At 42.2% G+C, this 27,388-nt stretch overlaps 2 protein-coding genes across 7 annotated transcripts in view; one reads left to right on the top strand and one right to left on the bottom strand.

The window, feature by feature from the left end:
• Positions 1–1,230, top strand: part of LOC140909169 (solute carrier family 22 member 2) — a 33,615-nt gene extending 32,385 nt beyond the window's left edge. For 3 of the 5 annotated variants that reach the window (XR_012158106.2, XR_012158110.2, XR_012158112.2), the window contains one exon: positions 1–1,229. The gene's annotated coding sequence lies outside the window, so the exon portion shown is untranslated. The other 2 variants (XR_012158105.2, XR_012158111.2) reach the window with 1 other exon arrangement.
• LOC140909168 (solute carrier family 22 member 2) lies at positions 129–26,542 on the bottom strand. 2 transcript variants are annotated; one of them, XM_073337835.2, is made up of 12 exons: positions 26,461–26,542; positions 22,469–23,296; positions 18,264–18,367; positions 16,658–16,812; positions 14,921–15,089; positions 11,411–11,525; positions 10,746–10,852; positions 10,354–10,568; positions 9,212–9,320; positions 7,592–7,704; positions 5,642–5,741; positions 129–1,432 (listed from the first exon to the last, which is right to left on the bottom strand). In XM_073337835.2, exons 2-12 carry the CDS (start codon positions 22,883–22,885, stop codon positions 1,366–1,368), a joined length of 1,671 nt encoding a protein of 556 aa, XP_073193936.1. In that variant the 5' UTR covers positions 22,886–23,296; positions 26,461–26,542; the 3' UTR covers positions 129–1,365. The 2 variants fall into 2 exon arrangements, with proteins under 2 accessions (XP_073193936.1, XP_073193935.1); XM_073337834.2 differs by lacking the exon at positions 26,461–26,542 and having other exon boundaries at positions 22,469–23,476.
• Between the last annotated feature and the right edge of the window lie 846 nt (positions 26,543–27,388).

Consider the following 27,388-nt stretch of genomic DNA (forward strand, 5'->3'; position numbering starts at 1 on the left):
GGGATGTTTTAAATCCTTGTAACATGGATGTGCTGGACAGGGGCCTCGCTTGCTCAAACTTTTTTGATGAGATATTTCTCTAATAGCTCTTTTCCTGAAGAACAATAAGTTCCCGCACACAGTGTGGGTGAAGAACAATGTTGATTTTATTTATTTATTTATTTGGTCTGAGGCATCGTCAGACCATTCTACACATTTCTTCCTTCGGGCCTGAATTGTGGCTCAGAGTTGGGAGTGATCAGAAGGTAAACACAAAGCCACAGATTAAATCACATGTGAGATGATGGATGTGATCAGAACCATGTACAGGAGGACAGCTACGCTTGGCTTTACAGTACCAGGGTGTATGAGGGATCCTTCAGTCACAGAAGCCCTACTGCCATGATTCCCCAACTTCTCAATATTTCAAAAACCTGGAGATCTTTTGTGGCCCATCTCTCTCCCAGTCCTGATCTCACAGCTCCCCTGTGGTACTTATAGAGCAGGATTATGTGAAACAGTAATATTAGGAAAGTAATGAGGCTAGATGAGCATGAACTTTCTTTAATGCAATGGGAGCAGCTTCTTGGTACCATCCACCCACATCCATTTAGTGTCTGTCTCCTCTCCTGAACTGAACGCCTTTACAAAGGTCAGTAATGACTCACCAGGTGTACTGCAGCCCCTTCTCTGCTCTGTTCTCTCCACTTTACACTTTTGGCTCTGGGTATTCCTTGTTTGCCCTCCAAATTTTGTATTCTCTGCATAGTTGATTCTGGTGGAATTTCTATCAATAAAGCCTTAAAGATACCATACAGGACTCGGAGAGCTGTTTTTTTGAAATAGTTGGCCTACAAATAACCTCTGGAAACCGTAAGGCCATGTCTACACTAGGAAGCTTACAGCAGTACTGATGCAGCTTCACTGCTGTAAGATCACTCATGTAGCCGCTCTATGCCGATGGGAGAGAGCTCTCCTGTCGACATAATACAACCACCCCTACGAGCAGCAGTAGCTGGGGCAGCGGCAGATTTCACACTGCCACTTATGCTGGTGAAATGTATGTTGCTCGGGGGAGGAGGGTGTGTGTTTTCACACATCTGAGCAACATAAATTTTGCCAATGTAAGTGATAGTGTAGACATGGTCTAAGTGTCCTGGACTGAGCTACAGATAGTAGCAATGATCAGTGGTGGAAGACAGATGTGTGTCACAGATGCAGCTCTGTGGATGATAACCAGTGGTCTGTTGTCTTAAGGATGTGTAGCAAGTATTAGAGCAGAATAAAGAAATTATGACAGTAGATGGTGTGTGTCATATAAATGTTCTGTTTTCAGTCTATTAATGTGTCATCAAAGGCTGGCCCTGGGAGAAGCAACTCTTTAATTTAATTAGGTGCAACTTCTGTTGTTGAAACATGCACGTAAATCACTTCTTTTTTGCGCTTTCTTTGTCTGTGGAAACAAAACAGAAAAGGCAATTGGGAGGAATAAGGAAAAGAACAGGCGCTCCCCCAAGGAACAAAAAGAAGCATATCTTCTACTCTGATTAAATTAAACGAAAAACTAGTTTGTGGTTGGCAAATAAAAAAACCGAATCTCTGAATTCTTTTCCAGACACAAACAGAGGAACTAACCTGCAAAGGAATCAGACTGTTCTAAGGTCCCCTCGCATTGTCTATTTCATAGCAAAATATAGGCCTTTATAAGAAACAACCAGGTGCTTTTCATTTAAAGGACTGTAAGTTTGCACCAAGTTGTAAAGAATGTATTCAAACTTCCCAGCTAGGCTACACACCTTTTCCCACACTCCCCTGAGACTGCTTTGGAGTACACATTGTATGCAATTAAATATGGATTGGCGGAGAAAACTGTTTTTTAAAAGTGATTTGTGATCAAGCCAACAAAATGCAGGAAATGCCAACTGAGGACTGACATTCAGCACAAATGCTAGAGCTATCAATAGTGTGTTAGCCTTTACTTTCTGATTTTTCCTCCATTTTGCTGGTGTTACTGTTTAATTTAAGCAGTGTTTTGTGTTGCTGAGAGAAATAATTCCCTGGGATGTTTTATAAAGCATAGATTTTTATCTAGAGTTCTGTCTGAGCAAAAATATATGTAAGTAGAAAGGTTGGGGTTTTTTGCGTTTTTTTGTCTATTATATGGCATCAAGTTTTAACAAGGTGATTTAACATTGGAACAAGCTGCCAAAGGTTGTGGCGGATTCTCCATCTCTTGAGGGCTTCAAGCCTAGATGCCTTTCTGAAAGATCTGCTTTAACCAAATACAAGTTACTGGGCTCAGTACAGAAGTAATTGGATGAGATTCCATCGCCTCTGATGCACAGGGCCTCAGACTTGAAGATCTAATGGTCTCTTCTTATCTTAAGTTGTGAAAATGTATAAATGATAAAAAGTAGCTCCAGCTACTGAGAAACTACTAACTTTGTTTTCACATATATAACTATATTACACACACACACACACACACGAAGTTAAAAGAGCATTCAGGTTGCAAAGTTAACCACGCAAAATTTAGGAAATTTGCCTGTGGAACCTTAATTTGGCCCCTTGTGCCTATGCATTATGAGATTGTCTGTCTTTAATTACATGATCACATATTAATTTGTTTAGAGACGTTATCCTTTGTGGACAATCACTGGAAGGTGATTGAGCCACACACTTTGCCAGGGGATTTCACAGTATTTGCTGAGAGCAAAGAAATGGTGAGACTTGGGAATCTTGGGTTCCATTCCAGGCTCTAGAGGGCACAGACTTTTCTGCCAATTCCCCCTCTACCCCTTCTCCCCCCCCCATGTGATCCCTTCAGCCTCACATGCTCCAGCCTGCCCCATGCCAGTCCTATATATTTCCCACCCTTGACTCCTTGCACCAGTTCCATTCTCCTTACCTAGCTAATCTGAGTTTACATTCTTTAGGCTTCTCATCCTAGCTCCAGTCTGTGCCCAGTATATCCTAGTTTCACCTCTCCTGACCCCGCCCTTGCCTAGCCAATCCCAGTCTCCCCGCCCAACTTCTAAACCAATATGCCTCTCTACCCCATATTGGCTCCAATTGCCTCCACATATTCCCCACCCACACTGACTCCCACTCCCTATTTCCCTACTCTTGGGCTCCTTGTCTAATCTCTGAGTCCTTCCCTTGTTTCCTTGTCCCAGTCTCTTTGCCCAGCCAGTCCCAGTTTTCCTCTGGCTACTCATCAGATCTCTCTCCTCACCACCTTCTCTTCACCCTGACTGTTTCTCAGGCCTAGTCGCCCTGCCCAGACAATCCATCTTCCACCATCTACTGGCTCCCAGTCCCCCTAGACCCCACTTCCAGCCCCGTCTCCTTGCTCAGACAGTCTCCCCAGCCAGGGTTCCTTGTCCTAATCTACAGCCACTGCTTTTGTTCCCTCTGAATCTGTTTTTTGGTCTGGCTTTTGTCCCCGTTGCATTTGAATCAAACACCTTCTTGAGCAGCGGGTCACTGAGAGCTCAGAAAGTCAGGGTCCTTACTCTCAGTTCAGGTGCTGGGGCCTGGCCCAGCCCCACAGCAGCTCAGAGCTGCAAGTGCAGCAAAAGTCCTTATTGGCCCCAGGCTGGAGCATGCCCAGTGCAAACCGAATCTTTGGGGAATTTACTTGAGAGTCTCAACAGAGCATGTGCAAACTGCAGTTTTTCAAAGACTTATAATTTGGCCGCATTTGGGCAGATTTTCCTCGGAACAGCACAAGGCCTGTCCTTGACAAAAAGGCCACCACTACCAAATTCCTTGCCCCAAAGCATGGGGATGATAGAGCTTTGTAAAGAGAGGGTACAAGAATTTTTTAACATGGGCAAAATGTTTCCCACTAGCTTCATTCTTGGAAATGGCTGAATCATTTCTCCCCGAAATTTGGCCAAGTTACAAACAACTAAAACCAGGGTCTTCTAGTGCAAAGAGTCAGGAAACCCCAATCATAGGCAGCCTGCCAGTCCCAGCTTCCTATTTCAGAGATATGCCGACGTTGCCATTTAATCATCATGGCATATGAATAGCTTCTTGGAGGGTCAAATTCACCACTATCTGCTTGTTCCTTCTCCTTATTCTCTTCTTTCCCCATCAGCCACAGCCGTGCCTAAATGGAAGTGAATAGCGCCACATTCTCAGCTGATGTCAATGGAGATATGCCAGTTTACAGCAGCTGAGAAACTGGCCCGTAGGGTTTAAAGAGAGAGAGAGAGAGAGCGCATGAACATGGGCTGGGTGAATACCACGCTGTGTTTTCCAGGAGTATTTGCACACATTGGCTTCAGTCTTGCTTGTTCTTTTTTTAATGGGAGCGGTCCATGAGCATTTGAGCAACTATTTTATTTGCACAAATGCATATAAAAAGTGGAAAACACATGGTAAACCGGCCCTACTACACTTATGGCACATTTTAAGTTGGCATCCATTAGTATTCAGAGTGGAAAGGATATGTCAAGCAGCGTCTAAACTATATCAAATGTAATTAGGGACCGTTTCCCCCAAACTCCTTGCCCTGCATAAGGGCAATTAAATAAGCCAAACAAGAACCTGACTTTACCTTGCACAGCTATGACCTCGGCTTGAGTGTGATTTCCCTGTCACTGAACAAAATGAGATGTGAACTCTGAACCCAGCCAATGTACCTTACACTAGTCCAGCTTTTCCCTAGGACTGCTGCCTTTGCGTCTTTTATGTAACTTTTTTCCTGGTGGTAGAAAAGGTGAATTGGCTGCCAAAACTCACTGCCAAGGCCCTTTCCTACTACAAAGACATGGCACTGAATTAAGCCCTGGGTTCAAAAGTCACCTCTAGATCTTCACTGTTCCCTTTTATCCATGACCGCTGCTATTGCTGTGACAGCAAAGACTTCATTCCACATACCTACAGACAAAAGTTTGCTGCCTCTCAGTATGTAACGCACGTCACTGTATTGAACAGCCAACGTCAAGGTCACAGCGTTTCAAATTCCACGTAAAACAAATTTCCTTTCAGATATATACTTGTGTACAGCTCGAGTAGATCATGCATGGTAGCCGTGATACTGCTATCCAAAGGCCAGCTAATGACCTCTATTATTTGTTCTTGGAATCCTGGTAGGCAGGAAGTACTGTAGTGCTTTGCGATTGCAGCAACAAACAATCTGAAAATAACAAAATGTTTGGTAGAGAGAAGGGGATGGCAACTCAAAATGATCTGAACCATAAAGTGGACCATTGGGAAAAACAAAAACAGATGCCAATATTTTGTAGTTGTGAAATACTGTATCACTGTGACTCCTGATGTGGGTGTGGTACGACATGTTACATTTAACACACAAACTAGCCAAACCACTACAAATTTATTGGAATACTTAGGAATAAGGATTCCACCCTCTCCACATTTTGTTAAAACAAGCCTAAGAATAGCAATGACACTGGGAGCCTGGATTAAATAAAATGGTATAATTTAAAATCTGCTATCCTGCCAACCCAGTGGAAAAACTTTGCGTAGTCTTTTCAGGTATTACACTGTGTCTGCAGTCTTCTGCATTTCTGGGGCTGCAAAGAAGACCAACAACAGATCCTTCCAGGGATGTACAATGAAACGTTGTTCTGAGGCAGATTTTGTTAAGACGGTTTGATACAAATTTCTCTCAGGCTGGATGGTACTGTACCTGTGCATGTTTTCAGCATCTTCTATGGTTTCAGGCAAAGTTTTCCCTTTGGTCTCAGGTAGGAGCAGCACTAGTCCACCATCGATTAAACCAACCACAGCTTGGAACAAAGATCATGCAAAAGGATTAAATTTGATACAAAATACAAAGTGAGCATTACATGGTTTAATATTCATGTGCAGCAATGATTATGAATTTGAGTCAAAGCTGCCTCTGCTGAATGAGTAAGAAGGCTTTAAAGAAAAGCAAATGGCTTCTGGGTTTTATCCAAGTTCCATTTTTTCAGTAGGCACTGCTCTTATTTCCGAGGCCCTTCTGAGATGAGAAAAGAGAGGCTGGGCCACTATCTCAGATGTGGCTTAGCCCCTGCACCCCTCAGAGGGTACAAAGGAGCCGGATTCTGGCTCCAGCAGGCCAGCTGAGAATTCCTCTGAGGGGATGCTCCTGTGCCCCTAGCTGCCTCTTCCCCACTTGTTGGCAGAGGAACTTGGAAAGGGAAGGGGTGGCACTCTGCTACATCAGTCCTCCACTGGGGTCTGACCCCTTCGGGACCATGTGCCAGTGGTGAAGGCCTAACCTAATTTAGCTGGTGTATCTAACATATTGCAATCATCTCAAACAAAACTCCAACACTGAACCAACAGTGAAAGAAAATTAAGCGATTCAGGGCATTTCATGAGCCATGACATTTAGTGAATCTTTCTGTCATGAGAACAATAGGGAAAAATACACCATATCTCCTAGTGCACAATATTGTCTACTAGGAAAGTTCTCTTACACAATTAGCGAATGAGGAGACCTCACTCCGACTCCATCCCTTTGCCTAGGCAATCTGTTCCTTCCCTCCCATAACCACCCATCCTAACTCCTTCAGACCACCCACTTTCCATGAAGTGTTGCAGAGTCTCGTCTGCTGCTGCACACGCTGTCTGTTAAATGTTCCATGAGCTGGATACACCTCCAACATTGTTGCTTGGGTGCTAGGGAACTATAGTGCTTTCCTTAGCTGTATCTAGGGCTTGGAGTTCTTTGAAGAATCATCACTGGCTGCAGTGGGGAGTAGGCTGGGGTGAATTGGCTGTTTCCCTCACCTAAGGACTCATGGAAGCAACTGGCCAGTATTCATGGACAGTCCAGTAGGCCAAGAGGTAAGGAAGCATGGTTGAATGGTTAGGATGCTGACTTAGGAGACCAAGATTCAATTCCCTGCTCTGCCACAGACTTTCTACCTTGCGTAAATCACCTGGGGAAGTGTCCCCTTCTGTCCATGCTTTAAAAAGGATGTTGATAAATTGGAGCGGGTTCTAAAAAGTGCTACGAGAGTGATTTGAGGTCTGGAAAAATCTGTCTTGCTGAGATACACTGAATAAATTCAGCTCCTTTTAGCCTAATGGAAAAGGTTAAGAGGCGACTCACTGGTTCATGGTCTCTAAGTACCTACATGGGGAAGAGATTTCTGATGGTAGTGTGCTCTTTATTGGTCAAAAGCATTCCATGATCCAATGGATGGAAGCTGAAGCTAGACAAATTCAGCTAGAAATAAGATACAATTTTTTTTATGTTGAGGGCAACTAACCATGGGAATAATTTGCCTAGGACATAGTAAATACAGAAACAAGGTAGGTGAGGTAATATTGTTTATTGGACAACTTCTGTGGCTGAGAGAGAAACTTTTGCACTTACACAGAGCTCTTCTTCAGGTCTGGGAAACTAACTCGGTGTCACTGCTATATAAAAAAACAGATTGTGCAGCTGTAACTCTGAGTACTTTTCCCAGACCTGAAGAAGAGCTCTGTGTAAGCTTGAAAGCTTGTCTCTCTCACAAACTGAAGTTGGTCCAATAAAATATATTACCTCACCCACCTTGTCTCTTTAATAGGCTGGGACCAACACGGCTCCAACAACACTGCATATAGTAAATACAGTCACTCTACAATACAGAACTCTTACCAAAAACTACAAGTGGCAGCTCATGCCAGATCTCTGCCAGTCTGTAGACAATGAATGGAGTTATGATCCCACCAATATCACACATGGAAGAGCAGACAAGTACTCCCAGGTTCCTAGAAAATATATGTACATGAAATGTTCCCCCATTATTAATTTGTTTAAAAAGCATTCTGCAGCTATTCACTTAAACATTTTTAGCAATGCATACAGAAGAGTAGGCAAGCCATTCCTGTTAACAATTCTAGGAGGGATGTGCCTAATCTGTTGCATATTGCAATGGTAATGTCCCCACCGGGATATAATGAGAACATAGTAGGCACTAGTGGGCTGTCCAGAAGAACTTAGGAATTGATTTGTGCACTAGGCATTGGTCTGAGACCTGATCTTATTTAACATCTTCATTAATGATCTGGGCAGAGGGGATAAATATCTTGTTAATGAAATTCACTGATGATATAAATTGGGAAGAGTTGCAAAGATTGGTGAGGAAATAAAATAATAAAAAGGAACTTTAAAAAGTTCACCTCTGATTGGGCTAATAATAACCAAGAGTAATAGGATGCAGTTAATAAAAAAAAGGGTGAAACGTCAGGCAAATCTTCCAGTGAGATGTACTAGGAAATGCAAGTGTTCCTTAGGTGGTGCAATAGAAGCCCCATGGTTTTGAAGATATAAATCTAGACTGGATAAAGCACTACAAAAAACACTCTAAGAGATGGACAAATGTCCTGTAGGTTTTCTGTTCTTCCTTGTATAATACCCTCATTTAATCAGGTTTTTTTGGAGGGGAGGGGAAAAGGATGAGGCAGAGGAGGCGTTGAAATGATTTATGACATACACTTCAGAAACCTGCCACCTTTAGTCTGTGGCACTGTCCTCCAAGTAGTGTGAACTGAGGGAGAAGGAGGAAAGGGCAGAGAACAGAACCTGGGTGTCTTATGGCACCATGGCGTGCTAGTTGCTGGTTATCGGGCTGCTGTTCACATTGTTTGACATTTTTTTTTTTGGGTGTATTTCGTAAATACAAAATCACTTTGTTTGGGCACTACATGGCCAGCAGCTTCCCCTCCTGTAGCAATAGCCTCCAGCCAGCCTCCATTGGCAATCCTCAGGCCCCACTCATTCTCTCCTGGCTTGCGTCCACTAGATCTCTGCTGCTGCAGCTTTTTCATTCTTCATTGGCTCCTTTTTCGCCATCTTCTGGGGGCAGCCTTTCGGCATCACCACAGCTATAGTCCTGAACCAGTCTTAAAATCAGCCAGCGCCAAAAGTGTTTCACGTCGCTGGCCTAGATGCTAAATATCCATCTATAGAGTGATTCTTCTCAAATCCAACCCTGTGTTTTGTGGTATTTGAAACAACTTTTGCAGTGAATGTTCTACATGGAAGCTCTGCCCCATTGGGCCATGCAATGCATTTGGATAGGTTAAGGTGGCTCGCTCTGCTGTTTAATTTTGAATGAAACTTCTGTCATTTGATAGACACACTATTCTATTTTTTCTACTGTGCAGTCTGTGGCTCTAACGTGTTTCTGTGATACCCTTGAATCAGTAAAGAGAGACACTTTGCACTCTTAGCCGTCACCTTGTATGCTGGATTAATAGAAGACAGTGTACTCACCTGAGAAATGTTGGGTACAGTTCTGCATTTACTAGGCAAACCATTTCATAGCACATGGTAATTCCCATTCTGCCCAAGCAAGCTGTAGTAATTTTTAGCCAATAGATATCTGGAAGGAAGTCACATGTTAGCATTACAGTGGTGGTTGTTTTTTTCTGATCATGTCATAAGAGTGTGAAAGATTGCATTTAGTGAAAACCATACAGCACAGGAACCCCACAGGGGCAGCTATGAATGGGTTCTCCTTTCACCCCATACCCCAGTTTCATATCCTCCTTTCACCCCAGTTTACAATACTAGTACTTCAGAGCATTTTAAGCATTTTAGATTTGTCAGTGTACTGTACAATCATAAAGTAACTGACCCCCCACAACACTCCTCGGAGGTAGGGTAAGTAGTGATCTCTTAGTTTCCCTATTTGTAAAATGAAAGCAACAAAGATAGTCACTTCTCCAAGGGTCACACACACAGACCTAGGATTAGAACTCAGGATGTCCTAGCTCTAGCCACAAATGTAATTGATTAGCCTACATTCCCTCCTCATATAAACCATGAAGTGTCTGATCGCTGTTTTAAAATGAGTTTGTTCTGTCAGCTGAGCTCAGTTTTTGGGCTGTATGTAAAACTTCAGGGAGGATGTATTATGTCTTAAGTGACTAGTAGACCTGAGACTATAAATATAAAAGAGTATATTAAATCTTGTAAGAGCCTGGTGTCTCTCACTGGGCTTGTCCATCAGATTAGGTGTGTACGAGTTCTTTGTGTGTGTGTGCAGATCCAAACTTTGGGGTGTGCAAAGACATGGCTGCCCAAAACAGTGTGCTTGTGAACTTGCACGTGCAAACTTACAGGCTGAGTTGATGCCATTTGGGAAATTTAGCCCATTATGTGCCCCGTTTTTCAACAGTTGCGTTATAAAAAGCAACTAGAGAGGGGAAAAATTATTGGTAATTTTTATCTTCACCAATGTTTGTGGGGAAAATGTCTATAATTTGTTTCCACTGAATTGCAACACTGATGTGGACTACAATAGCAAAAGTGGTCTTTTCAGTTCTCCAGAACAAGAACGAACACTCTCTCTCTCTCTCTCTCTCTCTCAGGGGTAACAGTGACACAGACTAACAAAAACTTGAGTAACTCACTGTCTGGGATGAAAGCTGTAAGAAGGCAAGCAGCCCCTGCCACCAGATTTGCTGCAGCCCAGGGATAGCGACGGCCAATGCGATCAACTGTAAGTATGAGTATGAGGGCAGCTGGGAATTCAACCAGTGCAGAATAGAAGAAATCCAGATAAATGTTCCCACCAGCAATCCCCATGTGCATGATGAGCCCCTGGTACAGAACAGAGCTTGTGAACCTAGGCAGAGAGCAGAGTCCAACTGAAGGCAAGTTTGCAAAGGGATAGATTATTCAAAGAATTAAGATGCACTGCCAGTCAAGGGCCATATGGGGAAAACAGCCAAAGTAACTATGTGTGGGAGGGCTTGGGGGTGGTCTAATGCTTTGAAATGAAAACTGCGTTACCCTTCCTTACCAAGTGTACATCAAAATGAGTGTATGTTTCCTTATCTGAGGTGTTCTGACCAGGTCTAGAAATGAAGGGCTCAGCTTTTCCCCATCTTCCTCTTCAGGGTTGAGACTCTAGGAAAGAACCAGAGGGACATTAAGGAAGAGGTTAGGGGGTGAGAGTCTGGGGAGTTCGGCCTTGTTTATTTTCATTGAATCAACATAAACATCATTGTTTCTGGAATTTTTCATTTACCAATTAAGAGTCTGTCTGCAAAGTAACCAAAAACCGAGGGGAATTGTGAACACTTAAACAGCCCACCCTTTCCCCCAGCTGTCTGTACCAAAGCCACCTCATTAAATGAAGTAACATTTATTTTTAAAAACGATAAATGAATAAAAGATACTTTGGAATGTTCAGTCAGATGTGATCTGGTTGGTTGAATGCTGCTTGATACTTTATAAGAGGAAGAACTCATTTTGGCTATTGGAATAGTTATAGGAGTCTCCATTCATGTCAGTATGTTGTTTTAATATCCGAGGCTTTCACAAAAAGACAACCACTCAACTCCTCTTTGCAGAGTTGCAGCACTTTGGCTTGTCATTTTGCTCCTGGTCTGGAGTCAGAGCAATCCTAAATATATAGCATTGTTTGCTTGTAATTACACACCCAGGAAAAAAATACATGATCACCTGTAAAGAGGGAGGCACCTTTTTCCCATTTCCCTTGGCAATACGGTTAATAATTTTCATGGCTTTGTCATTTCTCTGTTGAGCTATCAGCCACCTGGGTGACTCTGGCAGACACCTGCAACACAAGCAACCAGGCACAGGTACGTGGAAACAAAATATATGTCACTGTAACACTGTGTATTCAAACTAAATTGAGTTTCTGTTGATAGGACATTAAGGGGTACAGAACACCCATAACTCCAGCTGAAGCCATGGGGGGAAGGGGGTTGAGGATGCTTAGCTACTCTCAGGTTCATCATTTCATCGTTTCCAAGGTCACAAGGGACCACGGTGATCATCTACTCTGTCCTCTTGTATAACATAGGCCAGAGAATTCCCCCAAAATAATTCCTAGAGCACATCTTTTAGAAAAATGTTCAATCTTGATTTAAAAATTGCTAATGATGGAGAATACCCCACAACCCTTGGTAAATTGTTCCAGTGATTAATTATCTCACTGTTAAAAAAAATTGCATCTCTTTTCCAGTCTGAATTTGTCTAGTTTTAACTTCCAGCCATTGGATCTGTGTAGATTGAATAGCCCATTGTTAAATATTTGTTCCCCATGTAGGTACTTATAAACTGTGATCAAGTCACCCCTTAACAAAGAGAAGGCTAAGTTAAACAGACTCAAGAAGCTCAGTCAATATAAGGCAGGTTTTCTAAATCTTTAATCATTCTTGTGGCTCTTTTCTGAACCCTCTCCAATTTATCAACATTCTTCCTGAATTGTGGACGTCAGAACTAGACACATATTCCATCAGTGGTCAGACGAAGGCCAAATATGGAGGTAAAATAAACTTTCTATTCTTACTTGAGTCTCCTGTTTATGATGACATCGTCTGGCTTTTAGAAAAAAAACCATTTGCTATATTTTGAAATAATGTAAGAAAATGCTGTCCAGAAATACGAGAAGGGGCTGCCATTTTTCTAAATTGTGAAATTGTGATGAAACTTTTTTGCTGAAATTCTGATGAAATAGTCAACAAAATGTTTGCAGATTTGTTCTATTCATTTATTTATTTTATTTATTTATTGTCTGCCATTTTAAACCAACAGAATCATAAAAATGTTGGGCTGGAAAGGACCTCGGCAGGTCATCTAATGAAACCCTGAACTGAGGCAGGACCAAGTGAACCTACACCGTCCTGGACAGGTCTATGTCTAACCTGTTCATAAAAGCCTCCAGTGATGAGGATTTAACAACTTCCCTTGGAAGCCTCTTCCAGTGCTTAACTACCATTATAGTTAGGAAGCTTTTCCTAATATCTGACCTAAATCTCCCTTGCTGCAGATTAAACCCATTACTTCTTGCCCTACCTTTAGTGGACATGGACAACAGCTGATCACCGTCCTCCTTCTAACATATTTGTTTAAGAACTGGTTGGACAAACACAAGTCAGGGATGGTCTAGGTTTACTTGATCCTACCCCAGCACAAGGGGCTGGACTTGATGAACTCTAGGGATCCCTTCCAGCCCTACATTTCTATGATTAGGTTTGAGGGATGCTATCAGGTTCCACTCCCTTTCCCTGTCAGTCTTCTTTTCTCAAGACTAAACATGACCAGTTTTTTAATCTTTTCTCATAGTTCAGATTTTCTAAACCTTTTTCTCATTTTTGTAGCTCTACTCTGGACTCTCTCCAGTTTATCCACATCTTCCCTAAAGTTTGGCCCCAAACTGGACACAGTACTCCAGCTGAGGCCTCACCAGTGCTGAATAAAGTGGGACAACTACCTCTTATGTCTTATATATGACACTCCAGTTAGTAACTCCCCAAAATTGTATTTGCCTTTTTCTCATCTGCATTACATTGTTGACATATATTCAATTTGTGATCCACTATAACCCACAGATCCTTTTCAGTACTACTACTGCATAGCCAGTGATTCCCCATTTTGCATTTGTGCACTTGACTTTCCCTTCCTAAGTGGAGTACTTTGCACTTGTCTTTACTGAATTTCATCTTGTTGATTTCAGACAAATGCTCCAATTTATTAAGGTTGTCTTGAATTCTAATCCTGTCCTTCAAAATGATAGCAACCCCTCCCAGCTTGATGTCATCTGCCAATTTTATAAGTATACTCTCCACTCCATTATCCAAGTCATTAATGAAAATATTGAGTAGTACTAGTAAATATGCTCTTAAACTAAATGAGTAACTTTTGAAAAGTTACAAATCCCCTTCCTCACCTTTCCCACTACTTAAAGACACCCATGTTTCAAATGTTAAACATCACAGCTAGAGATGGGTCTAGAGAAACACCCTGGAACTCTGTGCATCGGGTAACAGTGGGTGGTGGGGAGTTCAAGCCCAAATGTGGTATTGAATTTTGCAGCTGGCCCATAGCTCTCTAATGGATCAAACGGAGGCCTCTAGATTAAAAAAACCCCAAGTTTGGAAGGAGTGGGATGACATGCAAAATTCAGACCTGGATTTGAATCCTGGCCCCCATCTCTAAATAAGCCTAGAATAGTGACCTAGTAGCTAATGTTTTATTATTGCCATTCTGAGGCTGAATGTACGGAGAAGATGCTGGAGATGCAGCACCCTTGCTATGGATGATAGAATGGAATAGAGTGTCTTACATTGTTAGGTAACAACCTCTTTACTCATTAACAACATTGAGTGCTAGATTGACCATAACACTGCATTCATGATATGGTAGATTTTTTTGTGCAGAATATTCTAAAATCTCAGGTTAGCTGTCTAATCAGGTGAGAAGTAGATCTAATAGAAAAATGGAATTTCCATCCCCTGGGAACCTCCAATATCTCAACATTTCTTTTCATCCTGAATCAGGAAGAAAAGTCAAAATATCAAAACTTTTTGAAGAACAGGTTCCAAACAATTTCAATTCAAAAAAGTTGAAACATTTTGTTTTGGCTCAGGTTGACATTAGTGTGTATGTGTCTGCCTTTGCCACTGTGATGCCTTATGTGAGTTGTTCTGGGTTCTTCATGCCCTCATTATCTCCTATAGACAATGCACCCTGGTTGAACTACATCTGTTATGATGCAAGGTGGTCTTTTCCTGTGATTGATTCTTATGGGACTCCCATGTTATACTGCAGTGGCTCAGCTGCAGAGAAAGACTGCCATGCATCATGGGAGATGTAGTCCAGTTGGAGAAGAATGGCCCATGGGAGAACCAGGGAATGAGAGACCTGAAACTACAAATACCATGAGTCAACACAGTGGCTTTGGTAGACACACAAGTTAATGTCGACCTGACATGAAAAAGAAGGTTTCATTTAGATTTTTCTAATGGAAAGTTCTGTAGAAATTGATCCTTTCCTGTGAAAAATTTGAATCCTGGTGAAAACCCATTTTTCAATGGTAAAATGTTACAGCTGAAACCTTTTTGACTAGCCCTAACAATAAACTAAGGTTATCAAAAGGAGCTTAAACTGTAAACTAAAATCTCCATTTTGTATTTTTGCTCTTGGGTGAAATATAAATGTGCTTACCAGTAATAGAGCAAGAAGAAGAAGTTTGGCAGAGTAACAGTGAGCTGCAGCCATCTCCAGTGAGGAATCATATAAGCAATAGCAGAGAGTACAAGGAGTCCGACAGAAAAGGCTACTTGGTAAACAATTCCTACTGTCCTTCTATAGCTTAAGCCAACAAATTCTGTGACTAAAAAGATAACACAAATCAAGGTAGAAAATAATCAGTGATAAATCAATTTAGAGATTGGAGAACCTCGATCCCCTAATTTAAAACCATTTAAAATTTAATAGATTCTAGAATTTATGACCTTGTAAAATTTCTGTCCTATCTAGAAGCCTTAACAGCACTTTAAACTGAGTTCTCTTCAATAATGTATAATAACTATTTAAAAATCAAATTCTACAAATTGGTCATGCTTCATGAACTTCTGTTACATAGACTCTTTTTGAAAAATTTGGATGTTACTAAACCACAGTCAATTTCTAACCATGATTTTGGTATCTAAATATTTACCTTTTTAAATGAATACCGCTAAGTGGAAAATGGCAGTAGATTTAGGGGTGAGGGGGGCCAGGGGAGGAGGTAGACAGCTTGTAATTGATGTTTCTTGAGAATGTTGTGTATGTAGTTTAATAGATGTCGATGTATGGTTATGTGGACTTGTATTAGAAGCTGTTCAGTATCATTACTGTGTGCATATTTAATTTTTAGATTTCTTTTTTTCAGAAAGGGCTTGGTGATATGTTCTCATTTTGAGATTACAGATGAAAGAAGAGTATTTGTGTGTCAGAGTTAAGGGTGTTGGGTTGTGACGAAATATGCGTTTCTTTGTACTTGATGTGAATAACAGGTGAAATCCCATCCTCACTGAAGTGAAGGGGAGTTTTGCCGTTGACATCAGTAGGGCCAGTATTTCACCCATTAACATGTTATGTGGACAAAGCATTTAAGTGCTTTGGTTTTCTAAATGTAAAGAGGGAGCACAATATTGTCATGTAGTAACCTTACCTTGTCTGGAAATACGGTTTTTTATACGGTCTCAAGTCATGGAACCCCAAAAAGTCTGGTGAACAAAAAATTCAATTTGGACACTACACTACTCACTACCTTTTGAGGCCAGCCCCACTCGGCCTGTACAGGTATGTGTACACTGCAGCTGGGAGCGGGTCTCCTAGCCTGGGTAGACAGAGGTGCTTGAGCTAGCATGCTAAAAATAGCAGTGTGGAAGTTATGACATGGCCAGTGACGCAGGCAAGGCACCCAAATAGAAGCCCACCCAGCCCCTTCAATCCATACTGAGCTGGCTAGCCCTGGGTCTTCCTGGGCTTGCTTCCAGCTGTAGGTACACCCTTAAAATGTAACCTGCCTTTGACAGCATTTCCAATTAATCCATGTCCCTATATGGGTATTTATTGGAACATATGCTTGTTAATGTGGGAAGGCACAGTATTTTCCAAAACTGTCTTATTCCAATATGCGTAGGCTTCTCAAAGGCTTAAGGAAGAATGCCAGGTTTTTAGATCTGAAAACCCTGCTATTGTGACCTCTGAAAAGAAAATGTGATTTTTGACATAAATCTTGGTTTTGAGCATAGAACTGCAGTTTTTCAATGAATAAAATGAGCTTAATTTTTCAATGTGTTACCCAGTGAGCTAATAATTCCTTACATTCAGCTGTATTAGAACAAATCTGTTCAGCCCTACTTCTACACCCGGGGCTTTATTCCCAGAAGTGGTAATTGCAATCCGTCTTACTCAGTACGTAGCCTGTTAACCAGCCTCCCTTGCTGACCAGTCCTTGTATGAAACGATAGATCAGCATCCACATGTAGCTTGGTGCAAAGGCCATGAGAACTCCAGAAATGGAATTGACAAGGATTGTAATTAAAAGGCATAATTTACGACCAAACCTGCAGAGAAACAAATGTATCTGTGATCGTTATATGCATTACATCATGTAAAATACAACTGAAGAGCAAACTTTCCCGTGGCTGAGTCATGATGGTTGCAAAGCAATACTTTTTGAATTCATTCTATTGAAAGAGCTGTTATTTTCTTCTGTTATTGCCCTCTTTTTTGCCTGTGGAGGGGCGACAGCTAGAGTCTCTGTCCTTATATCTCCTTTTACCCACATGATTTCCCCGCTGCTTTTAATGAAGGCAGGAATTGCTTTGTGGTTCCCCTCCACCAAGATTTTCCCTTTACAATGATCTTGGTGAGTTCTTCCAGACTTTCACCCATGTGTTTGCACATTTTCTTACCATAAACACTTACTGACCGGGCTAATGGGCTCTGGAAACATCCTGTGGTGGCTTACGCTACATTGATCGGTAATAGTTCTTCTATGCTACAGTAGTTGACCTACTACTACAATGACCTCCATTGACCTATTCAATGACACTAATTTTTGCCTCATTCTGATCATCCTTCCCCAGATATAGTGCTCAGAAATTTCATATTGGGCCTGCAGCTGTCTCTCCATTGGTATCCTAATGGCTCCACTGATATTCAAAAGTAAATGTTTCCAAAAGAAACAGGCTTATTACAATGCTGGAAAGACATTTTGGTTTGGTTTAATAGAGAACTCTTTATTTAGTTATTTATAACAATGCACCGTCAGTCAAAACTCCGCATCCCAATCCAATAAATGTACACTAACAAAAACAGCAGAGTGACAAATGACAGCCAAAGTAAATTTCTTTTCCCCTCAAAAACATCAGCAGCTCAAGTCACTCAGATGCCCCCTTCCATCAAATCCTGCGTAAGCAGGTCATTTTGAACTACGTCCTAAGGGTCAGCCAACAGGGCTTTGCAAGGCCAACAGGAAATTCCAGACTCAAGGTCCATCTCCTAAGAATGCTCTAGGGGCCTTCAGTGTTCCAGATCTGAACTGCAGGGGCAAGTGAGGAGTACTATAGCTGATCTCAAACATTGCATAAGAGGAGAGGTGGTCTTTATGGTAACCAGGGTACAAAACACATAAAACTATATAGATCAAAATGAGCACCTTGGATTTTGCCCAGAAACCAGCTGAGTCTATGAATAGGTCTAATATACTCCTTTGAACTAACACCTCTAAGAAGTCTTATTTTACATTAACTGAAGCTTCTAAATGGCAGTTGCAGTGATCCACCCTCTCTTCCGCTCCTGGCTTCTGGGAAATGACATTTATATAAATCCACTGATCAGAACCATATATTTTAGGAAATAAAATATTTTAGCTGCCAAAAATGACTCTATTCTAAGGGACTGAGTGATCTTTTGAATTAGTTTTTCAGTGCGTTCGTTTTTCCCTTCAATCATAACTGTTTAAAAATATGAATGTTAAATACCCAAAGTGAATGTTTCATCCCACACGTACCTGTCTGCTATGTAGCCGATGCTTAGGGAGCCAATAAAAAATCCAGTGTTCACACAAGACTGAAAGAGATCCAGCTTCCAGGAGTCCTCACACACCAGGTTAAACTGCAGAGGCACATCAGCATTAGAATAGGGAGGACAGACACTCCCTAACATAAGACATGGCCCAGACATTTTGAGATATGATGAACCCACCACACACACACACACAGAGGAAATTAGGAAAATTGTCCAGAAATGAAATGACCCAATTCTTTTAACCATCATAGCTGAAATACATTTTGTCCAATTTGTATCAATTTCCAGAAAAATACTGCCCTTGTTAAGGGTGAGGGCCCAGGCAGGGACACGTGCATACTGGAGATGAATGCATGGCTGCACAGACCAGAGGGCTTGGCACCCTGCGCCCTTGGGAGGCTGTTCCAGGAAGGAGGTGTGCTGGGGAGAGATGGACTCCACCTCACACTGTGTCGCCAACCTAGTGAGGAGAGCTTTAAACTAGGGTTCAAAGGGGGTAGGTGACAAAGGTCTACAGGTAAGCATAAAAATATGTGACCTTAACAGAGGGCTAGCGGTTTGGGAGGACAAAGTTAGTATAGGGTTGTCATAAATATAAAGGGAAGGGTAAACACCTTTAAATCCCTCCTGGCCAGAGGAAAAACCCTTTCACATGTAAAGGGTTCAGAAGCTAAGACAACCTTGCTGGCACCTGACCAAAATGACCAATGAGGAGACAAGATACTTTCAAAGCTGGGGGGGGAGGGTGACAAAGGGTTCTCTCTGTCTGTGTGTTGCTTTTGCCGGGAGCAGAGCAGAAATGCAGGTCAGAACTCCTGTAAAAAGTCAGTAAGCAATCTAGTTAGATATGCGTTAGATTCTGTTTTGTTTAAATGGCTGATAAAATAGGTTGTGCTGAATGGAACGTTTGTGTCTTTTTGTAACTTAAGGTTTTACCTAGAGGGATTCTCTATGTGGTGATTCTTTTACTTTTTCTTTAATTAAAATTCTCTTTTAAGAACCTGATTGCTTTTTCATTGTTCTTAAGATCCAAGCGTTTGGGTCTGTGTTCACCTATGTAAATTGATGAGGATTTTTATCAAGTCTTCCCCAGGAAAGGGGGTGTAGTGCTTGGGGGGATACTTTTTTTGGGGGGAGACGTTTCCAAGTGGGCACTTCCCCTGTTCTTTGTGTAACACTTTGGTGGTGGCAGGGTTTAACCTAAGCTCGTAAGAATAAGCTTAGGGGGTCTTTCATGCAGGTTCCACATCTGTACCCTAGAGTTCAGAGTGGGGAAGGTTCACTTGGTCCTGCCTTAGCACAGTGGGCTGCACTTGATGACTTCTCAAGGTCCCTTCCAGCCCTAAATTTCTATGATTTCTATTATTTCTCTGAATAGCATAATTACTTCTCAGGGTGAGGGTGCAGGGGGAAAGAGGAGGGAATCTTAAGAAAATTAATCTGCCTGTAATTTTGGATAAATTTGGAAAAATGTCTGAATCTCTATCAGTTTATCTTGGCAAACCTGTAGACTTGGTGGTTTGCTCACTGCAAATTATCTAGCAACCGAAACGGTGTGATGCTGCAGAGGTGTTACTCGGCTTCATTCTCATCTATGTGTAGTGACTCTGTATGGAGGAAGTGTCCATCAGTTCTGCTTTGGAGTTAAGCATTTATGGCTTTGATTTAGGAGTACATTACATTTTCCGGCTGTTCTGTGGTATCACCCTGGTGCCTTTCATTAGTTTTAGATTGGCTTATAGGGCTAGGCAGCACCATGGGGGTTTGCACTGCTGCTGGACGCTAGGAGGCTTGCCTAATGCAGTTTTCAGCAGCAGGTAAAGATATTTTCAAACTCTGAGCTCCTGAACTGAGCTTTAACCCGGCAGCTGTGAAGACAGTAATGTCTGTGGGAGCATCCATGGGCTACGGGCTGTGGGTTCATATTTGTTGCTTAATAGAGTCTTTAGGTGTGATACAATGGGCCCTGCCAGAGTGAAGCTGAGCAACCTGCTCTCAAACTCTTAATTAGTACGGGCACAAAGCCCAGCGGCAGAGTCTACTTCACTTTTACTTACAGCAAGCATGTACTCTGTAACTTTGCTGCGACTCACTGAGCAACAGAAACATAGGGTATGTCTACACAGCCCACAGCCTCCCAGACCGGGTCAACAGACTTGGGCTAGCGGGGGTCATGCTCATGCTCTAAAAATAGTTGTTTGTAGACCGAGCTTTTAAATTGAGGCTCAGGCTGGTCTCTCATCAATGATCTCTCCAGGCTGAGGGGCTGTCTCCAGCCTTGGCCAATGCCAGATGCATCAAAGGAAAGTGAAAACCTTGAATGTTTAATACTGTATTTCAGGCACAGTTTTACTCTCATTGAAGTCAATGGCAAAACAGGAAAAGGACCAGGTATTAGGTGGGGGATGTCCTTATTTTCTGCTCCCCATCCTTAGAACACTTCGTCCATATAATTTTATCCTAGCCAATGTAAGAGCAGATATTGTTCTTGCCCATGTGTAACCTTTTCTTAAATTCTTATGCTCTTTGCCTCAATAACATCCTACAGCCATGAGTTCCACAGATTCCACTTTACCCAATGTTTAACTCACGCCCTTTTATTTATGTGTGTTGGTGTTTAATTCAACAGTATTTTCTCACATTCTCATTTACGAGAAGGGATAAAGCATGCACCAAGACTTCTTACCATTCCCCACTGCTTTATAGTATCCATCACATATGCTTTTTCTCATCCCCCTTCCAAATTAAATCATTGTAATCTCTTTAGCCTCTCGCCCTGTGACATACACCCTCCCAACATGCTCCCAATTATTTCTCTGGATCTTTGCCTCTTTCAAGGGAAGATTGCCTAAAGGGAATGCAGCATCGATGCAGATCAAGCTTTATCTCACTGTGTATACTGGCATTATGATAATGTGTGGACTATTCTTAGTCTCCTTTTTTATAGTACTTGATGTCTGGCTTTCTGGAGTTGACAGCACAAATTCAACTCTCAGCATATTTCTTCAACATATTTGTCTACATTAATAGTGACAATATCATGCTCTTACGTAGCATTTTTCATCAGTAGATCTCAAAGTGCTTTACATAGGAGATAAAGTATTTATCCTCAGTCTTACAGCTGGGGAAACTGAGGAATTGTGAGGGGAATTCACCTTAAAAGGTCTTCATGGCGCCTTCCCCCTTACAACTTGCTCACTTTGGAAACTGCTCAAGACAGATGATCACTTATAGGTTGTATTCTCATCTTGAAGAATGGAGCAGGGGAGGCATCTATGTTAACTAGAGCCAGTTGAATTATCTATTGCAAATTAGTTATGTGACAAATGTAGGCTTTTTCTCTGTTTGCAGCTCTTTTTTAACTTATCCCTATTATCTATTACTGTATTTGTTATATGTAAATATTTTCCAATGTAAAATATTTCCAATTTTGTCTTCACTGTGTCTTTGACATTATTTATTATTCATGTGCAAGATCAGTCAGCTAGGTCATGTGTAAAGCTTTTATTTTGTTTAAAATGTCCTTGGAACTTATCAGTGTTGAAAAAATGGGTGAAAATTGGTGCAAAAAATTAGCTTTGCAGTTTTCTGAGTAAATATTTGGGGGTAAATAACACTCTTTCCCCCTGTTTATTAAAAACAACATTAAAACCCATTTTTGTTCTGAAATGTAGTTGGACACAGATTTTTGTTTTCATCTATTTTAGCATGAAAAGTAGTTCACTAACTTGTATTTGCTTTAAATGCTGCTAACTTTTCATGCTATCTGTAGAGCTGACCCGTGCACAGATGACTGAAACATTTAAACAAGAGAATAGCAAATGATGAAATGTGCATAATCATTTGTATGGAAATTAATGAAACTTTCAGGATTTGTGGACATTTTATGAATAAACTTCCAGTCTTCTGACTACTCCTGAAAAACTAGTAATATGACTCTGTAAATAATAGCACAGTGTACTTACCATTTACCCCCACAAATATATTCACAGATCACTGTTTGTACCCTTCAACCAGGTCTAGTGTTACCATTGTTACTGGGAGTTATACTCCATCTATGCACACGCTGAGATGAGACTATTAGCTGGCATAAGTGTTTCCTCCTTCAGAAAATTATTATCTGGGATTTTTTCAGTTTGCAAATAGCTGGGTAACCATGGGCTGTTGCTGATTGTTTATTAGTCTTACCTTAGTCACGATGGATGATCCTGAAGAACTGTAAACCCAGCCATCTTGACAAGTGGTGAGCGGGATACTGCTCCTGTTGCCGTAACCAGTGAAGTTTTCTAAGGGGTTTGTGCAGCTGAGGCCAGTTGTGTTCCAGTCCACGTTGTATCTCCTGCACTGACTAGAGAAAGACTCCCCATGTCTTCCCTGCTCTGGAACGGTGTAATTCAGCTCCTCTTCTAGACTCCAGCCGCATCTGCTGCTCAACTCAGCAACTCCAGGACTGAGACAGCGGTGTTCTGGACTGAACCCCAGGAAGACGACACCCACATAAATAGGGGTGAAGGAGGCAGACAGCAGGCATAAGACAAAGAAGGCTCGCTTCTGGAACAAGTCAAATTCCCCAATATGCTCTAGAATGTCATCTAAGGTTGGCATTTTTGCATATGGCAACTCAATTAAAATAAGTAACCGGACTGCTCTTCACAGCATTGCTCTGTATTTAGTTGGTAGCAGAGCTGTTTAAATAACTGCAGGATGCTTGACCAAAAGTCAAATAGTTAATTTACCTTGTAAATTGACAAACCATGCGTTGCAACCTTTATTTCTCAAGCGTTGTTTCAAATCAAGCTTTGATTCTTATGTGATGCAAACTCTGCTGTTGGTGATTAGCTTGTTTTGTGCGTTATGGCTCGGAAGATTACACTTGGTGTTTTACATAGCATCTGTTGATTTGTTAGCATATGATATAGGCTTGACAATTATTCCTCTGTAAAACACTTTTCTATTATCTGAGTCTATAAGCATTATAAATGCACATTGTATTCTTCAGATAGCAGCCGTGTTAGTCTGTAAATGCAAAAAGAAAAAGTACTTGTGGCACCAATAAATTTGTTAGTCTCTAAGGTGTCACAAGTATTCCTTTTCTTATTGTGTTCTTCATTGTTCATAGGGTCCTGAAATTTTTATACCCTCAAGTATAACAGATTCTAGCCCCTATATGCTGCGCTGGCAGTGTATATGGACCATATTTCCAGATTTTTAAAAGTATTTAGCCAGCTAACGATGCATGTAGATGCCAAGTAGGGTTTTCCAAAGCACCTAGGTGCCTAAACATTGGGAGTGTGGTGCCTAGCTGCTTTGGAAAATCCCACTAGGCACCTATCTGCATCTTTAGGTGGCTAAATATCTTCACAAATCTGGCCCAAACTTCCTCAGAGCCTCCAGTACAGGGTGTGCTGATGGTGGGAGAGATGGCAGGGGAAGGGCCACAGCATAAAGTAGCTATTCTGGACTGCAGAGCAGCCCGTAGGGGCTACAGGTCCATAAATTAGAGCAACACCTACGGCTGTTCTAACTATGCTGGGGGCTGCACTAATCTCCAGAGCGAACAGAATTTGGGGCATGCAACGTTGGCCTTAAAACCTCCTTTGCCTCCCCTTCCTTCTGGGCTGTGCTTTGTTTCCTGCACCTCCTGGGAGGCTTAGCTCAGAAACTTGTGTATACGTTCCATTTATGTCATGTAATGTGATTATACAATGCTAACATTTGGGCTTATGCTAAAGCTATAAAGAAATCTCAGTGTTCCCTTCACTCTCTTCTGTCTTTTGAGAGCATACATGTTGTGCTCCTGTACTATGCTGAGATTCTAAGGCCAGAAGGACCATTGTGATCATCTAGTCTGACCTCTAAATAGTACAGGTCATTGTACTTCCCCAAAATAGTTCCCAGAGAAAAACATCCAGTCTTGATTTAGAAATTGTCAGTGATGGAGAATCCACCACAACCCTTGGTAAATTGTTCCAATCATTAATTACTCTCTTTGTTAAAAATGTATCCCTTATTTCAAGTTTGAATTTGTTTAGGTTCAGATTCCACCCATTGGGTCATCTTATACCTTTCTCAGCTAGATTGAAGAGTCTGTTAAATATTTGTTCCCCTTGTAGGTACTTATAATTGTAATCAAGTCACCCCTTAACCTTCTCTTTGTTAAGCTAAATAGATTGAGCTTCTTGAGACTATCACTACAAGCCATGTTTTCTAATCCTGTAATCATTCGCCATCCATGGACACTACCCGGCGAGTCACAAATATGGGCACTATTTTGAAATTAACAATTTCTATATGGCATAATAAAAGATCAGATTTTTTTTCCTATTCACAGGGAGCTTTTAAACTATTTATAGCCCAGATTATTGCATGTCAAAGGCAGGAGATGAGTGATGCCACCTGTAAGAGAGTGAGAGATGCACTTTTCAGTAACTGTATCCACCAGCAAACATCCTTTAAATTTACACCGGTTACAGACTTATTTATATTTAAAGATAATACTAAACCAAACCAAAATAAATATAAGGGCAGGTGCATGAATGCATCTTGGAAATGCACTTTGTCCTCCTTCTCTCTCCTGGGTATGTCCCAGCATGACTCCATGCCGGGAACTGCAAGTGGGGGAGCAATACAGGGCTGTTCCACTGCCCCTATGCCACAGGAGAATCCTCCCTATGCCCGGTGTATCCCCTAGGGGTAGATCAGGATTTGTGGTCCCTATATGCTGGAAGACTGGCCCACAGGGAAGCCCAGAATCTGGGCCTAAAAGATTAAACAGGCAGATTTAGAGTCACCTGAAGGTCAGCTATTTGTTAAAGGTCTAACCATAGACTCAAAAGCATGTGTTGGAGGTGGAAAATGCTGTCACTTCCATCATTATAAAGCTGCATTGCGTTAGCCCTTAGTTTTCCTGTAAGCCATGGTTCCCATTCACACCTGGGACTAGTCTGTTACAAACCCCTTCTGTGTGTCTGGTCTGGCTGTCCCCGCTGTGTGTTCTGGCCCAGTCTGATCAGGCTCCCATCCGCCAGGTCTGTTCTGTCTCCTTGTGGCGTAACTTGTACTTCAGCTGGGTTTTTTCAGTTCAGTCATTGATCCATAGCTCTAGCCCAGTGGTTCCCAAACTTGTTCCGCCGCTTGTGCAGGGAAAGCCCCTGGCGGGCCGGCCGGTTTGTTTGCCAGTATGTCCCTCAGCCTGCGCCACTTCCCGCAGCCCCATTGGCCTGGAGCAGCGAACCGCGGCCACTGGGAGCAGCGATCGGCCAAACCTGCGGCCGCGGCAGATAAACAAACCAGCCCAGCCCGCCAGGGGCTTTCCCCGCACAAGCAGCGGAACAAGTTTGGGAACCACTGCTCTAGCCTGTCCTCCCCCTAGTGCAGATCAAGATCTGGGTTCCCTCTGATGCTTACTGAGGGGATATAAGGCAAAGGTGAAAGAATCAGGAACACTCATTTGAATGGAGAGTTACTATATCTGTTTCCAGAAGACTATATTGCCCTGCTGCAGTAGGTTAATTAAAGCAGTTGTCTATTGAGACACTGTTACTGTGTATAATCAGTAATCTCTTTAGTTTATAGAAAGTAATGTATTATCACGCCTGCTATGAAATATGTCAACGCTCCAAAAGCTGAGTTAAATGTTCCTGTACACTGAACTCCTGGAGCCTCTGATACACGTTTATAGTCTTTTTAAGGGATCTTCATTTAATACATAAACAAAGTTAAATCTAACAACCCGCTCTAGAAAATTGATTGTAGTTCACAAATACAGATCGAAGCCAATAATAATAAAATAACGTTTTGTACTTAAACAGTGGCACTTTTTATCCATAGATCTCAAAGCATTTTCTAAAAGTGGGTGAGTATAGTGCTCCTTATTTTCCAAGATAGGGAATCTGAGTAAAAAAGAGCTTAAGTGACTTGCCCAAAGTGTCACAGATAGGAATAGAAACCAGGGGCTAGGTTGACAAAAGGACTTACCCACCTAACCACCCCAGGCACGAATGGGGGGCAGATAGGCATTCCTCTGCTGAACTCACTTAGAGGGCCTGATCTGGTAAGCATGCTGAGAGCTCACCTACTGAATTGGGCCCCTCTAAACAAGCTGACACAAAATGGCCAGGCGAGGTAGGGAGAGGGACCTCCCTTATAACTTTTGGGCCAGGAGTTATTAGGGCACTCACCTGGAATGTAGGAGATCCCTTGCTCAAGTCTCCATTCCACTTTGCCGGGAGGGAGAGGAAGGGATCTGAACCAGGATCTCTCACCTCTCACATGACTGCACTAACCACTGGGCTATGGCATTTTCTGATCTGGGGGGGCTCTCTCAGTCTCTTCAGTCAAAGCTGTTCCACTGTGACTAACTGAAAAAGTCAATGAGCCGGAGAGCAAGCAAGTGAGCGTGAGACTGGCACTGTAGCCTGGTGATTAGCACACGCCCGTGGGAGACCCAGGGGCCAGTCCCCTGGTTCCAATGACTTTTTAAATTATTTATCCACAGTGGAGCAGCTTCAGCAAGACAGAATGAGGGAGCCCCATGTCAGAATATCCTGTAGCCCAGTGACTAGTGTCCTCACCTGGGAGGTGGCAGAGCCCTGTTCAACTCCCTTCTCCCCCTCAGGTGAAGAGGGGAATTGAGCCAGATGTCTCCCACATCTCAGGTGAGTACCCTGACCACTGGGCTAAGAGCTAGAAGGTAGGGTGTCATCATTGTTCTCTTGCCCCCTGGGCTACTTGCTAAAACAGCTTTGATGCCTAACACCTAGAGCGGGTTTGCAGATAAGGATCCCAAACAGAGATGGGCACCTCCCTGCAGCCTGGACTTAGACAGTAGCTCTGAGAAAGGGGCAGGATTTAGCACACACCCCTTTGCTTGGTATCTTCCCACCTCGTGTGCTGGCTTTTGTGGATCCCATTTGCAGGCTCCGATCTCTCCCCATTCATTGCCTAGAAACCGAGTTCAGCCTTTGTGAATCCCAGTGATTTTTCTACAAGCCTAAAAGTGAGGTGTAGGGACGCTCAGAGTTGTGACACCTAAGTGTCTTTGTGAATCGAGCCCTTGGTCTCCTCATATTGAGTCCCATGCCAGAACTCACTTGATAGACACCACAA

The sequence above is a fragment of the Lepidochelys kempii genome, chromosome 3 (genome assembly GCF_965140285.1).
Source record: "Lepidochelys kempii isolate rLepKem1 chromosome 3, rLepKem1.hap1, whole genome shotgun sequence".
Lineage (NCBI taxonomy): Eukaryota > Metazoa > Chordata > Testudines > Cheloniidae > Lepidochelys > Lepidochelys kempii.

Coding starts and splice junctions, on each gene's coding strand:
- LOC140909168 (XM_073337835.2), bottom strand. CDS start 22,885: ATGCCAACCTTAGATGACATTCTAGAGCATATTGGGGAATTTGACTTG. Junction 9,321..10,353: donor TACAGCTTTCATCCCAGACA/GTGAGTTACTCA, acceptor ACTTCCTTCCAG/ATATCTATTGGCTAAAAATT. Junction 5,742..7,591: donor GCTGCCACTTGTAGTTTTTG/GTAAGAGTTCTG, acceptor CTTTGTTCCAAG/CTGTGGTTGGTTTAATCGAT.